This window comes from Phoca vitulina, unplaced genomic scaffold, assembly GCF_004348235.1.
Source record: "Phoca vitulina isolate PV1807 unplaced genomic scaffold, GSC_HSeal_1.0 scaffold38, whole genome shotgun sequence".
Lineage (NCBI taxonomy): Eukaryota > Metazoa > Chordata > Mammalia > Carnivora > Phocidae > Phoca > Phoca vitulina.
Window position 1 is genome coordinate 11,635,975 of NW_022589741.1, and position 14,917 is coordinate 11,650,891.

Below are 14,917 nucleotides of genomic sequence, written 5' to 3' on the forward strand. Positions count from 1 at the left end.
CAAGAGGTGGAAAGCAAAAGGATAGGTAGACTAGAAAATCATAAAACGGGAGGGGGGGGAGAGGGGGAGAGGGAGGGGGGAGAGGAGAGAGAACCTCCAACCCAGAGGAAGCCAGCTGACTGCAGTGCAGCAAAAGCACAAGCACTATTCCAGACCATGGGCATGCGGTCACCCAAAACCTCACACAGGGGAGGTGGGTGGGGGAAGGGAGAGGGTACACACAGGGCTGAAAAAGAACAAGGCACAAGACACAGAGAAGCGCCCACATTTGAACAAACAAAAACCGTCACACGCACCCACACGTCGATAATCATAGTAACAACTACACCATCCGTGCTTTAAGTCACTCATGCATTTCTGCCATCAATTTCAGACCACGTGGTATCAGGATTTGGCAGAGTGTTTTTTGCATTGCTCAACATGCACACATAACACAGGATTCTTCCTGACCAGGCCTTAAGGATGAGCTCCAAAAACACAAGTGCTCAAGATCCTTATTTAAAGAAAATCCCTTCGGTCACCCTAGTCTAAAAATCCCATTCTTACACTCCCTTTTACATTTACCATCAATTAGATCCTTAAAAACACATTGTGACTGATTGTTGCTTGGTTTCTTTTTGGAGAAAATCCATTTGATTTTGAATCATGCCCATGCACTTCTAACCTTCCAATACATGCTTATTCCAATCAGATATTGGTAAGAACAAATGATCAACATACATCAATAACTGGTATACTTCATACGTACTCTAGCAACACAAGCTTGAATAAAGTGTTTTAATGAGTCTTCAAAGGGAAAGCTTTTTATAAATTATTCTTTTTCGTTTTTATAAAAGAGAAGAGAACTACAGGAGGAACTCCAGTATGAACACTTTTAAGACCAATAAAGTGTCCACGACAGGCTGACCTAATATGTCTTGTCATTTGAGTTGCCAAGTTCTCCGACCATGCCATTTTTCTAGGCCCAGATCCCTCTCATGAACATCTCAAGGTTATTCTCAAGTGCGTCTAAGTCAAAAGGTTGCTAAACTGAAGAAGCTGAGTTTCAGCCATAATTCACTCGAAGACAGTGGGCTCCAGATCTGCATCTCTCTGGAAATCGGGTCCCCTGCTTTATAGTTTCCACCATATCCTATCACCTTTTCTACCCTGACGACTGACCTGAAGACTGTTTCCCCTCCGTCAAGGAAGAGTCTAGATACTACTCTGGTTTTCATTAAAGCTTTTTGCTGTGGGCTGGAGAGTATGCTGTTCAAGACAGCGGTAGGACCTCTTTGTGAGGATGCTATGAGGATAACAGACAAGTTAGGAGAATGTGTTTATACATGTACTACATAGGGGGACCAACCTGAGTTCTCACTTCTCTCCTCCTGCTGGTAAGGAATAGTGTGTGTGTTTGGGGGGGGCATTCTTTTTCTTCCTCCCCGACAGTTCTTGGCTCTGGGCCATTTCTCATGTGCTACCAGCCAGTGAACAACATCCTAGTGGTGTCTCCTGGCTCGAATGCTGTCCTTAACTAATAAGGCAGTGGCTGCTTCTCTGTTTCCGACCACAGGAATGCTAGAAAGTCTTATTCCAATTGTCTCTTTGTATACCACAAAAGAGAGATCACCGTCCCTTTCTCTCTTTCCAGGAAAAAAGACCCGATCAAAAACCGTGTCCTAGACCACGACTGGCCCCTAAGTTAATGTCTCATTTTTCAGGTCAGGGAACATATTTCCTACTTGGAATACGTCACCCGACTCCAAGACCTACATCCATTAGAGTAACGTAAGTACATGGATTTTATCGAAGGGACCTAGCAAATAGAACTCTGGAGTCTTAGGAGATAAATGATCAATATTTCTTCAAAGATCTCACAGAATTCAGGAATCTTATGGTTACATTTGACCCTGGAGTCAATTATAGGAGGCTCAGAACTTAAAGCATCTTAGAAAGAATAGAACAAAATCTCTTGAATGACATTAAAGTAGCCTTAAAGCTCTGAGACTAATCGATAAAAGTCAGGAAGCGCTCAATTAATGATGAAACCTACAAATAACTAAGCTTAATGGAGTGCAGTGTCTGAGCTGTAGCAAGCACTATGGGGCATTACCTTAGAAAGTGGAGGTTTTATACCTAATTGATTTCTCATGATTGCCAGTGTATCTGGCCCTTTACCTTTTCCCTCTGTGCTGGTGACAGGAAAGGGCCAGGTGAGGCGGGAGGGGCGTAGGGAGGGAGATACTGCTCCAAACCTAAGTTCACTCTGCTTTCTCAGAATTCCTCATCAGGCAAGTCCAGATAGGGGGGTGATGCACCAAGCATCAAGGCTTGACCTTCAGGGACAGCTCACACAGGACAGGTTTCGCTTAGAGATTTCTAACTGCCAAGTCCTCAAATGTAGGTCTGTTTTGAGAAAGTCAGTCTGCACTAGGAAGAGATGTTTTGCTAAAAGATGCAGGACCAGTAAGGGGTTGGCCGATCACCCCTGGTCACTTAGATGATGGATTCCAACCCTGTACAACGGGCGAAGTGATTTCAATAGGCCCTTTACCAAAAAATTCCCTCGAACTCAATTATTAAAATTCAGCCCGATTTTTAACTAACGTCTCTTTCTCCAAGCACAATATCACTGGGGTTAGAGTTAGGGAATAAAGTCATATATAGATGAAACATGATTCTAATTTTCTGATTGGAGAGACACAGAAAAATTAATAGACTTATTCCAACCTTGTAAGTTGGAGATGAAATTGAGAAAAGGACATTCCGATGGCCGTTTTGTTTTTCTTTTTTAATCACTTCTTGGTTACAACCATAACCAACTTTTTAGTATTTTGCCTACGAGATACCCGCACACAAATGATTTTTTGAGTCCCACTTAATGCTGTTAAAATTTACATCTGGTGTCACTCCTGGTTTGCAGAGGCTTCCCGCCCAATGCTAGCTAGCATAAGCCTGCATGCACACATGGAGATTAAGATACAACTGGCCCGCATCTGCAGAGGTAGCTATGATGGGGAACATAATTAAGAGAAGATCGATGGCCTCGTGAATTTAAACAGAACTACCCTTCTGCCCTCACCTGTCCTTCACAGCCTCAACTACTAAGTGACATGAATGACCCCTCTTCCAAATGTACCTGGGACTCTAGCCTATAAACAAAGAAAGCAACTGGGCCTTTAATCCAGAGGCCATGATTTTTAGGGCAATATTCATTTTTGAAGTCCCTCGTATTTCGGTGTCCGGTGGCTGTCTATCCAGAAGGGCCGCGTGCAGCCGGATCTCCTGCATCCCGGCCCGGTGGGCGCTGGCCTCGTCCCAGACGGCCACCACGGGTGCCGAACTCACAACAGAAATGACAAGACTCGACATCCTTTCAAGCCTTCAAAATTACAGTCTATGCATGAGATCAGTCTACTCGAAACACGATTTCCCTTGAAGACTGCATTTCTCTTTTTCCCAGGCTTGCCTTGCCTCTCAGCAGCGCTGAGAAAGTAGATAAACAGTAACGTGATACCAACCGTGAACTGCTGGCTCTGTCGTCGCTGCCGTGTCTACAGACAGGAACAGAGGATTGGAGGAAGGGAGGAAACAGGAGGAACGGCATGCAAAAAAAGGGAAAATGGAAAAAAATGGAACAGATAATATATGAGCAAGCTTTCAAAGAACATCGCGTGACAAGCAATAATAAATGAAAAGCAAAAAGCATTTGAAGTGAGTTGCACTGTTTTAAGACATGCCTTCAGCTCAAAGCTGCGAGCCAGTGAGGAAAACAGTCAATTCTGTGGTTCTGGGGGTCTTGCCAGGACACAGCTCCTTGCTAGTCCATAGTCAGGGGAACATGCAAAGTGAGGAGAAACACCAGTGCAGAGCCGCTGGCTCTGAGTGCGTCCAGGCTCAGGACTGGGGCAGGAGAGCTCGGTCGGCAGGCTGGCGAAACAAGGGGTTCATACATTCAAACATTGCCTCTGTCGGAAGCCAGCCCACGAGGGCACTTGGGCTGCACGACTGCCAGTTAGGCATCACTGACTCAGTCGCACTTTAGAGGATCCTTCTACGGCTCACGCTCAGATGCCTGTAGACGAACACGTGAGCTCAAGTTTTCCATCCCACGTTACTATTTTGGCAGTGTTCAGCTGGAAAGTGCCATGGACTGGGAGGCCATGGGAATGAACATATTAAAGGTTCCCCGGCAAGTTTCTGTATGCACAGCCCCCTCCCCAGCCCCTCCCCCCACCCCCACCTCCCGGCCACCAGGCATCCATTCTTTGCTTCGCAGCGCCCGCTGGGTTCCCACCTGGGAGCAGAAGACTGCCATGGGCACACCCGAGTCCACAGCAATTTGCCAAACGCCACTTCCAGTCACGTGACATTCCACAAATGACAGTATCCAGCCATCCCTTTGCTCCCAGGGCAGCATCACGTTGGCCGCGGTGAGCTGCCGGGAGCCCCGCCTTCGCGGCCGCAGCAGGAGACCACACGGCCGCCCTCGCCTTGCCAGATGCACTTGCCGCGGAAGAAACTGTGGTCTGCCTCTTTCTTCTTCCATTTCCGATGCCGTTCAAGACTCCCCCTCCTGCTGGGCTTCAAAGCAGGCCTTCTGTCCTGGCTCTTCTTCACAGGAAATGGCTCAAGGGGCTCAAGAAATTTTCTTTTTATTTTTGGCTAGAGGGAAAGTGGGATAAATATCTAACAAAATGCACGATGACATTCTTTCTCCAGTCGGTTTTTTTTTTACACCACTCGTGTGGCCAACTTCATTCCCAAGTCAACCCATCTGGCCATGCTTTCGTGTTCAGCTCTACGCCTCTCCAGTATGTTTCCTTCCACTATCCCCTTCTGGCCAGAAAGGGATGGTGACATGGACTCGTCATCTCTAGCTGGGGTGGCGTTCTTGGTTAAAAGTGCAAGTAGTCACCTGTCTCCCCCACCCCCACCCGGCCTTAACACAGCTATTTAAGCTGGTAATTATTTTCATGAGTTCTAGGGACTCCAAAAGACTCTTCCGGACTCAACACAGGCAATGTTTAAATGCAATGGAATGCCAAACTTTTTTTTTTTTTTTTTTTCTCAAACGAGCCTGGTGCTTCTGATCTGCAAATCAGGACACATGAATTCACACCGGTGTTCCCCCTCAGTTGGCACGCTTTCCTCAGGACCCTCTAACCATCAAAACAATGGCAGCCCTTCTAAGGAGCCAGAATCAACCAGCAGTCTGAGAAGCCGCTGCAGCTTTAACGTAACTTATAGCTGAGTTTCTGAAGAATTGATGAAGGAAAGAAAAACATAAAACACACCGCATAAGAACACAATACTTACTTACAAGTCAAGTCTGTATGCATAAAATAGCAGTAAAGAATAATACCAAAAATTGTACAGTTGAAACATCGCTATACCAGATTGTCATGACACAGTAGACACATCTCCTTACTTGAAACATCCAAGTCAAGTGTTAGTTTGAGGTGCTTTCAACTTAAGGGGCAAGATCAAATGCACATTTGTACAGAAACATTTATATGCACGCTGGTACATTTTATGGATAGGCACTAGCTCTTTTCCAAAATTAAAAAAAAAAAAGAAACACTTTGGTTATTTTCATAGTAGCACTTCTCATAGGCTGTAATTTTAGCAGGTAAATAAGTAGCATAAAATGAAAGAGAGGAGGTGGAGTAAAGCCTAGAGGTTAGAGCCCTCAAAAATCGTATCTTAGCATGAGCCGACGACTGCTTGATTTACGGTCTTCCTACATCGCCATGCTGTCCGCTTTATCACGAAACTAAACTAAGTGACCCTAGGCGTCGGCTTCTATGTGGGCACTAAAAAATGAATGAGCCAAGTCCACAGTGCAGCTTGCTTCCCCATTCTGGGGTTGGGAAATCCATCAATTGTACCCAAAAGGGGAGGTTGCCGGGGGTGGGGGTGGGGGTGGAAACATCTTCTAGAACAGTTAAAAGCAAACACATGTTCGAGTCAAACCACACGAGTCACTGCAGCTGGAAATGGCAAAGCCATGATCAGCCAGAGAGCAGAGAAATGCAGCAGACACACAGGTTGGCCACAGACTTCGAAGGAGGTTTGAGGGTGTGTTGGGGGAGGCGCTGATTCTATTTCTCTAAGAGCATCTGGTGTGCTATCTGAACAGAGGCTATTTCAAGTAAAGAATTAAAAAAAAAAAATTCTTTAGAAGTGACTTTGTGCTCCCCGCAGGAGAGCACTGTGACAGAATCTAATTCTCCTTCATAATTGCATTATGACTTCATGCAGAAACCACAGACCCCTGGCTCTGAAGTGAGCGCCACTCTGTGAAGCAGGATTTATTAGGGGTGTCTTAATCAGAAGACCGGCGAGATGTGCCAGCTCACCCCTGTGCATCAACTTGTGGGGTCACTCCATTGTTTGATAACATTCGAAGTCTATGGGCAAAATGCAAAGAGTAAATTTCCAATATAAGTTAGAAACGTTACCATTAGCTCGAAAAATGAGAGCACCTGATCGTCCTAACAAAGACTAGTTTTCAACTGCATCTTGCTGTTACCTTTAGAAACTCATCGGAGCCAGGCCTCCGAGAGAAAGAGGTCACAAAGAGTGGAGTTGGGCTTAAGGCACTGTAGGGTTATGGAATTAAAAAGGCCTTGCTGAGCTATTGTCTCTATTTTAATTTTGATTACAATATGGGCAAATTTATTGTACACTTTATATGGTCAACAACAACCACGAAAAAAACCCCAAAAAACAAACAATCCCACGTTCCTGCAAACCCAGTGAGTGTGTACGGCCTTAACAGTCACTCTCTAGCTGTTTTACGAGTATAATCAAAGAAGGTACCCAAGGGCAGGCCCCGCACTATTTGAAAGATGCACATCTCACTAAATATCGACTTCTTGGTCTCCCGGCCATACAAACAGTTTATGGCATCCTATCTTGAGTAAATTAAACATCACCTATATTTCACATGGCAGTATAAAATATTTACAAAATGAAAAGGCTCTGACAATGTGCGAGATTAGAGACAGTAGCCGTTTAACCAAGTAGCCAAAAAAAAAAAAAAAAATTGCTGCATGAGGCAGCTGGGCAATATTTAGTTGAAACAGTCCTGTGTAAGCTCCACTGTGGCCCATTCTAATCCTTTCATATGGATTCTCTCCAACTTAGAATTGTTCATTGAGTGTGACAGACTGGGGGTTTAAAACTAATCCATAAATTAGTCCATGGTCTCAAACACAACGGGTGCCATAAATGAAAATGAAAATCCTAGAACAAAATTAAATTCACAACCTTAAATACTTTTTCTTCTCCAATTGCTCTGTGGTGCTCCTACTTTATGACACACAGATTCACCGCAAGACTGCATTTTGGGGTGTGTGTGAGTAGGGTGTACATTAAAAAATGCACAGTGTAATAACCCAGAGAACCCAATCTGCTCAAAAGCAGAGCTTAATTGTAAAGAATTTAAATTCTCCCATTTTGATTGTCATAAGCTTAAATGGAAGCGTACTAAGCAGTCCAGACATATTTTAATACACTTTCCCCGAGTTTATTTTCTTAACTAAAGTCAATAAGGAGCCAATGGGTTTTCTTAATTGAATTCCCCTTCAGTTCGTGTTACGGGGCTGCTTTAAATCTAGACACTAGGGCAGGCGAGGAACTCCCCTGACAATTTTATTTTCATAGTTGTGTTCCGCCGGCCAATATATATTAAATATATATATTTTTAAATTTGTTTCTTTATTTCTGACTTATTTGAAACCTATTGGAAGCAAAAATACGTGCTGGAAAATTAAACTTAGAAATTTATTTTCTACTGGATTCCCGGTTAATTTTCTTTCCAACTACGTTATCCTTTAATTAAACTCCCATTTCTCAGGGACTGGAGAAAGGGGACAAAAACAGAACAGAAGCTAAAAGGCCCAAACAGGAGAGTCTTGATAAAGCTCTCTTCCTAAAGTCACCCTCCCCTCCTTCTGGGGAAGGGGAAGGGGCCCCGGCACCATGAAACAGCGGGATGGGGAGTGGATTGGTGTTTTGTTAAGCAGTTTCAAGTTTTGTTAAAAGCTTCTTCAGAATTATTCATTAGTGCTCCTGTGCCCCTGAGATCTTTTCATTTGCGAACCAGATGTTCTGAAAATTATAGGAACCCATACAGGGGTTTCACCTCACAAGGAACACTCCTCTCCCTTGGGGTGGGTGAAGGCTGGGTGGGAAGGAGGGGCAGAGCAGGGAAGGCACAGTTGAGGGGAGAACAGATGACAAGGGCAAAGGGGGAGAGGAACGGGGCTCTAGAAGTGGTAGCTTCTAGTCATCTCCGGTTAGATGCCGGAGCGCTGAGTCCTTCCAAGTCCTACCCTTTCCACCACCAAGACAGCCCCAACAATCACTTTCTAAGCCCGAGAAACCCGTTTGTATGATGCTAGTTTTCTGCACTGTGGATGAATCTTTAGTATGGAAACGTGTCAAGACTTTATCTCTTGGATTCTTTTTAAACAAGGAACATAAAAGTATGGGAATTATGATGGAAGCAATAGAAACAAAAAAAATCTCAGTTCCCATCTCTCATTTCTTTTCTTTAAAAGGCAGAATCAGGTGACCTTCGTCACTGTAGCATTCTCACTGCTTCTGTTCCCTCCTAAATCAGTATGGTCAAGAGCTGGTTGGCTATGATGCTATTTGTAATGGGCCTATAATCGTCAGCAAAATAAAAACGTACACACTGGAGACAGTATGAAAAAGAAAGGCCATGCAATTTTGGGGCAAAAACTTGAAAAGGGGGCTCACGTGTATTTTACTAGCACCCTAATAATATTCTTGTTACCGGGCACACTGGCCCATCAGTAACACTCAGTAAGTATTCAGAGAGGATGAGTGATACACAGTCTTAATGGAGTAGAAGCCAACTCTAGAAAAAAAGGGAATTTAGTAAACACTCTAGAATGAAAGCTGTGTATGTCCCAGCAACAGTGGCTTAATACATGCCCGGAACGTAAACACACACACACTGAAGAAGGACGCTAGAAGTAACATTGGGCCATCATGCTTCATTTCTAAAACGCCGTCCTTTCTTACCCACATTCCATGCATTCCTTGACGGCAGACCAAACTACTTCTCTGACGCTCTCCCCGGTCCTGCCCTGGCCACAAGGTCAGCCCTCACTGCAGAGGACCTCCCGCTCTTGGGCTCTAGTGTGGAGAACCTAGTCCCTCTACCACATTTTAAGGGGCTCAAGGAATTTTCTGTCTCCACAGGCCCTAACATAATGCTTTATGTATTATGGGGGCTTGGTATTTGTTGAATGAATGCCTAAAGAGCGGCTTTAGGTAAAGCCAGGCTCTCTACTGTCATGTCAGTGGTCCCGTTACAGGCTGCCGTAAGCACAGATGTCCTTCTTTCCTCTGTATTTAAGAAACTGAAAACATGTGCCATGGTGTTGGGCTTCCCACACTTGGCATACTCTGTGAGGATCTCTGAAGGAGAAGGACTGCACTCACGTTTATGGGATTGGATACACTTTACACACACAGCGGCTTAGGATTTCAGACTATGAAAGCCAAAATAACAATGTGCGCCTGGGGGTGGGGCTCACTTTCTCCAAGGTACACTGGGTTTGGAGAGCTTAGATACCAAGCAGAACAGTGCTGCTTTCTTTTCCAAGAAACACAAAATACTTAATTGGATACATACTTTAAAAAAGAGGAAAAACTCATTTAGAAACGATCTATTTCATTCCTGTGAAAGGATTTTTAAATGTGTTCCAGGATTTGGCCCTATAGCTATTCATTTCTTATTCTAAAGTGGTATTAATGTTTTAATTTATGACAGTCACATGCACAGTGACCCACAGGTTGAACCCCTCCCTGCCCCACCCCGGCCTGAATTTCCTACTGAAGCTGCTGAGGGTGTTTATAACTGAGTGCTGTGGTGCTTTCTAAGGTAGACTCCTCGTCAAGCAGCTAACGCAGGACACAACAGAGCAGAAACAATACAATACCCATGTGATCTAGGGAGGGAAACACCAACTATTTTCCTAAGATGACTAGAGGAAGAAGTTGGATCCAAGTATCAGGCAGGGGCTAAAGCTACCGGCCCAGAAACAGGTAATTTTATCTACACCTCATACCTGAGGTCAACTAACTTCAAAGAAAATTCCAAACACAAAACAAAACAAAAGAAATCCCCCTGTAGGTTTCCCTTTGCAAAGGTTCTGATTTTGGAGCAGAATCTGCATGAAGGACTCGGAGCCCAGGGGGTGGTTTGGCCGGCTCTATATTTTCAGAGGGCTCCAGGGACAATTTGGGTGATGTGGTTTGCTCTTCAATATCGCAGCATATTTCTTTGTGAATGAGACCACATGGACAACTTGATGTGATTTAAAAAAAAAAAAAAGAAAAAGGGCAGGGGGTTGCCAATTGCCCTAATTGTAACAGAGGTACCTGATCAGAATACCAGTGTGCATGAGATGGAAGAGACCCCCAAGAAGCTCATGGCAAATCACAGTGAGGCTCTGGATGGCTCCCATTTCAATTCCATCCCTCCAATGGTTTTTTTTTTTTTTTTTAATTTAGAAAGAGATTCTAATGAATTAACGGCCTAATGGCTTCAAAGCTGCAACAAGGCTGACGGGGCAAGTTGACATCAAATATTCCTTTCAGTACTCCAGAGCCTTCAAAAACTCCCCCTCTAGATCAAGCTACCGCTAGACGTGTGTGTGCCCTCACACGAAGGTCAGGAGACCTGCTCCACGCTCGTCGGACGAGAGACAGAGCTGCCGGCTCCTCCCACCCATCAGGTCTAGGATTCTCGACGGCAACATCACGTCAGCCTGGGCTCACAGTTTCTTCCTTTCGAGGGTCTCCAGGACGAAACTTTAACCTGTTTTTGAGGGAGTCGGGCGACTGAGGACTCAATGACGGTCTGCCTCTCTAACACGGGGAACAATTTGATTACCCTGGTTACAGAAGATAAAAGAGAACGCTGGAGCACTTCCTTTCAGAGAAATCAGAAATCAACTATGACCTTTCGAGTTTAGAAATATTTTTCTATTGCATTTGTGCATTTCCTTGTAATGAAACTCTGACCTGGGGAATGGGTTTCAGTTACTGCATCTGAGTGGGAGAAAAGAAATGGAAGACTGTGGACTGCTTCTTTTTCTTTTTTTCTTTCTTCTTTTCTTTTTTAAAAGCTCAGGCTTTATGTTACTGTCACTGGATTTAACTGTTGCAGCTTTTAAGGCTAACGGTGGCTGTAATGTGGTGCAAGAAAGAAGAAGGGCGGAAATTTAGCTATCCATTTGTCAAGATTCAGTCTGGAAGATTTTTTAGGAACCAATCTAAATCTCAGGGATAGCCTGGACCTTTAAAACGGGACACAGGATCATTCAGCTCCATAACCTTTAATCTGTTTGAAGTAAGAAGCAAATGTTAAAATCCACGAGTGTACTTTCTAGGCAAGATAAATATATGGAAGGCTGCTTGTTAAGACACAGCAAGCCTAGAAGATCATATCCGTTAAGGCAACGGATCCTACAATGTTGCTTTAGTGGCAATTTTACTTTAACTACTCTTGGGTATGCCAGTGAGAATCGGGTGTTCACGGCCACAGATGTCTGTGTGTGGACAGGGTTCAAGTGCTGGCGCTGAAAGGCTACCGTGCATCTGGGAGCTCATCGTACATCGCCTGGAGCCTCGAGGCCGGGAGCAGAGAGACAGAAGCCAAGACAAGCCCCTATTTAAAGGCACCTTCGATATGGACAGAAATACAGCATTGTTTGTTTTGAAAATTTCCTCTTAAATGGAGTCTCTGGGGTTGGAACAGTGGTAACAGTGAGTTGTAGCTGTCTGAGGACACAAAGAAGCTTTCGGTGGGGGTGAAGGCTGAAAGCTGTGAGCGGGGGCCTCTGCTGTGTTGCGGAGAATGAGGGGGGGAGGAGTTCAGGGGGGGGCTATGAAAGGTCTTAAAAACAAAACAACACAAAACAAAAACCAGCCTGAGCTAGTGCGAGGCCAGCCACAGATGAAAAATGTTGCATGTTGTGGAGAAATGGGGTGTTTCTACAGAGCGAGAAAGGCCTCCCCTGCCTTAAAATATAGACCTGGCTAGCTACAGCCACCGAGATGGAACCCTCTAGAATGAGAGGTAGTAAGGGCTGGCTCATCCCTGGGCCCCTTCTGCAAAGACTAACCGACTACCTGCAAAGGACAGTGGGGGATGGAGGTGTAATTCACACGGACACCCAAAGGGCCATTCACAGGAAATTTCATGGAAACCTACTATTGAGAGCTCAAGCCTAATACAGTTTACAGCTGGGTAAGCGGCAAGAAATCATGAAACCTAAAAACCTAGCTCCTGGTACGGAAAGTGGGGAGCATGGCTGACCTGGAATCAGGTAGGAAGGAGCATCTTCGCTGTGCTTAGCAATGAGGCGGAAAGTGGGAGGAGTCTGCGCACTACACTAACAAGCTTCTACTTAAGCAGCAGAAGGAACTAGCAGAACTGAAACAGAAATACACACAGACGAGGATTTAGGAAGCAGCCTGGATGGAGCAGACTTTAGAGACACAATAGCCAATTGATGGATTTTCAGAAGACCTTAAGTGCAGGCACTGATGTTTTCATCAACAGCAGTCAGAAAAATTCTCACTAGTGGCTTTTTCTGAGGTTCTCTTTGCCTCACTGTGATGGGTTAGAAAGGTGAAGAAACGGAGACTAGGGGATCTACTTTCCTATTTCATAAACCTCCTCTTCCACGGAACACTCTGGATGTTCGTCATGCCTGTCTCACCAACTCCTGTGAAAACCAAGAACGTCTCCAGAAAGTCAGTGTAAAGGACAGGTGCCCTATCTAGGGCGATAAAGAGGGTCTACACACAAAGAATGATGAATTACATATTCAGAGTTTTAAAAGAAGTCCTGTATCCTGGGGCGTGGAACTCAGAGAGATCTTGCAGTCTCCTGGGATAACCTAATGAAGCGGGAAAGTTATCTTTTAAAGAAAATTGTTTTTTTTTCCTCATGGAATGATTACTCTTACATGTTCTGAGGTCGGAACCTGTACACAGTGGTTGGGGAAGGCCTTACCTAAGGAAATCCTGCACGTCTAGTAGACATGGAGCAACCATAACCTTTTCCCAGGCAGAGGACGTTCCAAGGCTCCCAGGCAAGCAACATCAAGCGGTATGAGGGCCACTGGGTACCAGCAAGGGGATGGATGGCATCCCTCCTCCCTCAGTGATAGAAATCAGAGACAGTGAAACTCATTTTGAAGAAGAGTTTCAGACAGTCCAAAAAAGATAAAGCCACGCAGTTACAACTGCTGTGGCTGACTCTTCCACACCCCCAGTATTTAACTGACGGCACCAGGGGGTCCATGAGTGCGCAGCATGGAGAAGACAGGGACTCTCTCTGACCTCCTGACCCCGGCAACACACACAGGTAGTAACACTCTGGGTACTCTCTGAGGCAGGAAGAATGGCGATGCCTTTCGAAACATGGCCCACCTGGGCCTGTTAAAGGGTGTGCATTTTCCTTCATATGAATTAAGATGGAATTAAGACAACGAGAAGATCCAAAGCCAGAATACTTACCATTTCATCAACCATGGCTAAGCCTAAGCTACCGGCAGGTTCTCTAATAGCCAGGCGGCCATTTTCCCTAGCATTCTGCTTTGAACGGTGATGCTTAAAAAAGAACTCTCTTAAGCATAAGCTGCAAAATATCTAATCTCCTGGTTAAGTGCCTGGATGTTCGAAGATTTCCTGAGGTCCTTAAGATTCAACTTAAGAACAAGGTATCTAATGTCTCTGAAGCTCCAAAATGAAGGAACAATTACATTCCAAGGATTTCAAGGGAACTTCTCGGTGTCTTTGCATACATACCAGAAAGACAATATACATTCAGGACATTTTCAGTGGTAATGAAGGTACCGTACCTGTGATGATGGTAAGGATGGTGGTGGTGGTGGTGGTGGTGGTGGTGGTGGTTGTTGTGGGAGGAGGGATAGTTGTGGGGGGATCTGGATAAAAAAAAAAAGGAAAATCAAACCCACAATGCTGAACACAACAATGATCAGTAATGACAAAACAAAGGCATGAGGACATTGAGATGTTTGTTTGATGACACACCCCTCCGAAACCAAGAGCTTCCCCGCCGCCCCCCTCCACCGAAGATCTGTGTCTTGTAATCATAACCCAAAACCTTAGTTGGAAAAGCTAAGAAAAGAGGAAAAGAGATTTGTATTAATGAAGTGAAGTAGGGATGAGGAGATGTGAAGGAGAGAAGGGGGGGAAAGTCAAAATAGGACACCCCCACCCCAATCTGATTTCAAAGGTGAGGGTAAACCAGCTCCGCGCCCGAGAGGCATTTCGTTTTATGATTTTTCGGATGGGAAAAAGGAGAAGGAGAGGACGCTGCTCCAGCGAAAGGGCTCCTATCGGCCAAGGATGAGTGTGCTCTTGCATCCCTGCTCTCCATGACGGGTAACTTCATTATTCCCCATCAATACATCCCAGCGGGAAGTAAAACTACTTCTATGCTCGTAATAAATACAAAGAAGAGAGAATGTCACCACTAAATATCAAGTTCCAGGCATGTGAGATTTTACTGAGATTTTATTTTTTTTAAAAGTCAATAAATTTTACAACTTATAAATATTAATACGTCAGTTGCCTTTGCTCACGTTAAAAGCCTGACCTAAGTGGATGGCGGTGATAAGACCAAAAGCCCGCCTTCCATCTTGTAAACAAGAGGATGAAATATAAATGGGGCTTGACCCTCCAAGCCAGCAATCCCAGAGGGAACCCTCCGTCAGATGTTTGATATATTGTATATTCTTCTATCATCTCAGAAATTTGGGGGACAAGGGAAGGGCAAATATGAAAGAGAAAAAAAGAAAATCCTGAGCCCAAATGATCAAACTGAATGTGTTAAATTGTCAGCAAGACTTTG

General features: G+C 44.7%; 1 protein-coding gene across 5 annotated transcripts in view; it reads right to left on the reverse strand.

Moving 5' to 3' along the window:
- CADM1 (cell adhesion molecule 1) overlaps positions 1-14,917 on the reverse strand; it is a 318,338-nt gene that overhangs the window by 20,263 nt on the left and 283,158 nt on the right. For 2 of the 5 annotated variants that reach the window (XM_032427711.1, XM_032427710.1), the window contains exons 8-9: positions 13,902-13,985; positions 3,504-3,536 (exon numbers count right to left, since the gene is read on the reverse strand). The exons of 1 other annotated variant lie outside the window; for it this stretch is intronic. In XM_032427711.1, the coding sequence (XP_032283602.1) occupies positions 3,504-3,536; positions 13,902-13,985 (117 nt within the window). The remainder of the gene's footprint in view (positions 1-3,503; positions 3,537-13,901; positions 13,986-14,917) is intronic. 2 more of the 5 variants (XM_032427713.1, XM_032427712.1) reach the window with 1 other exon arrangement.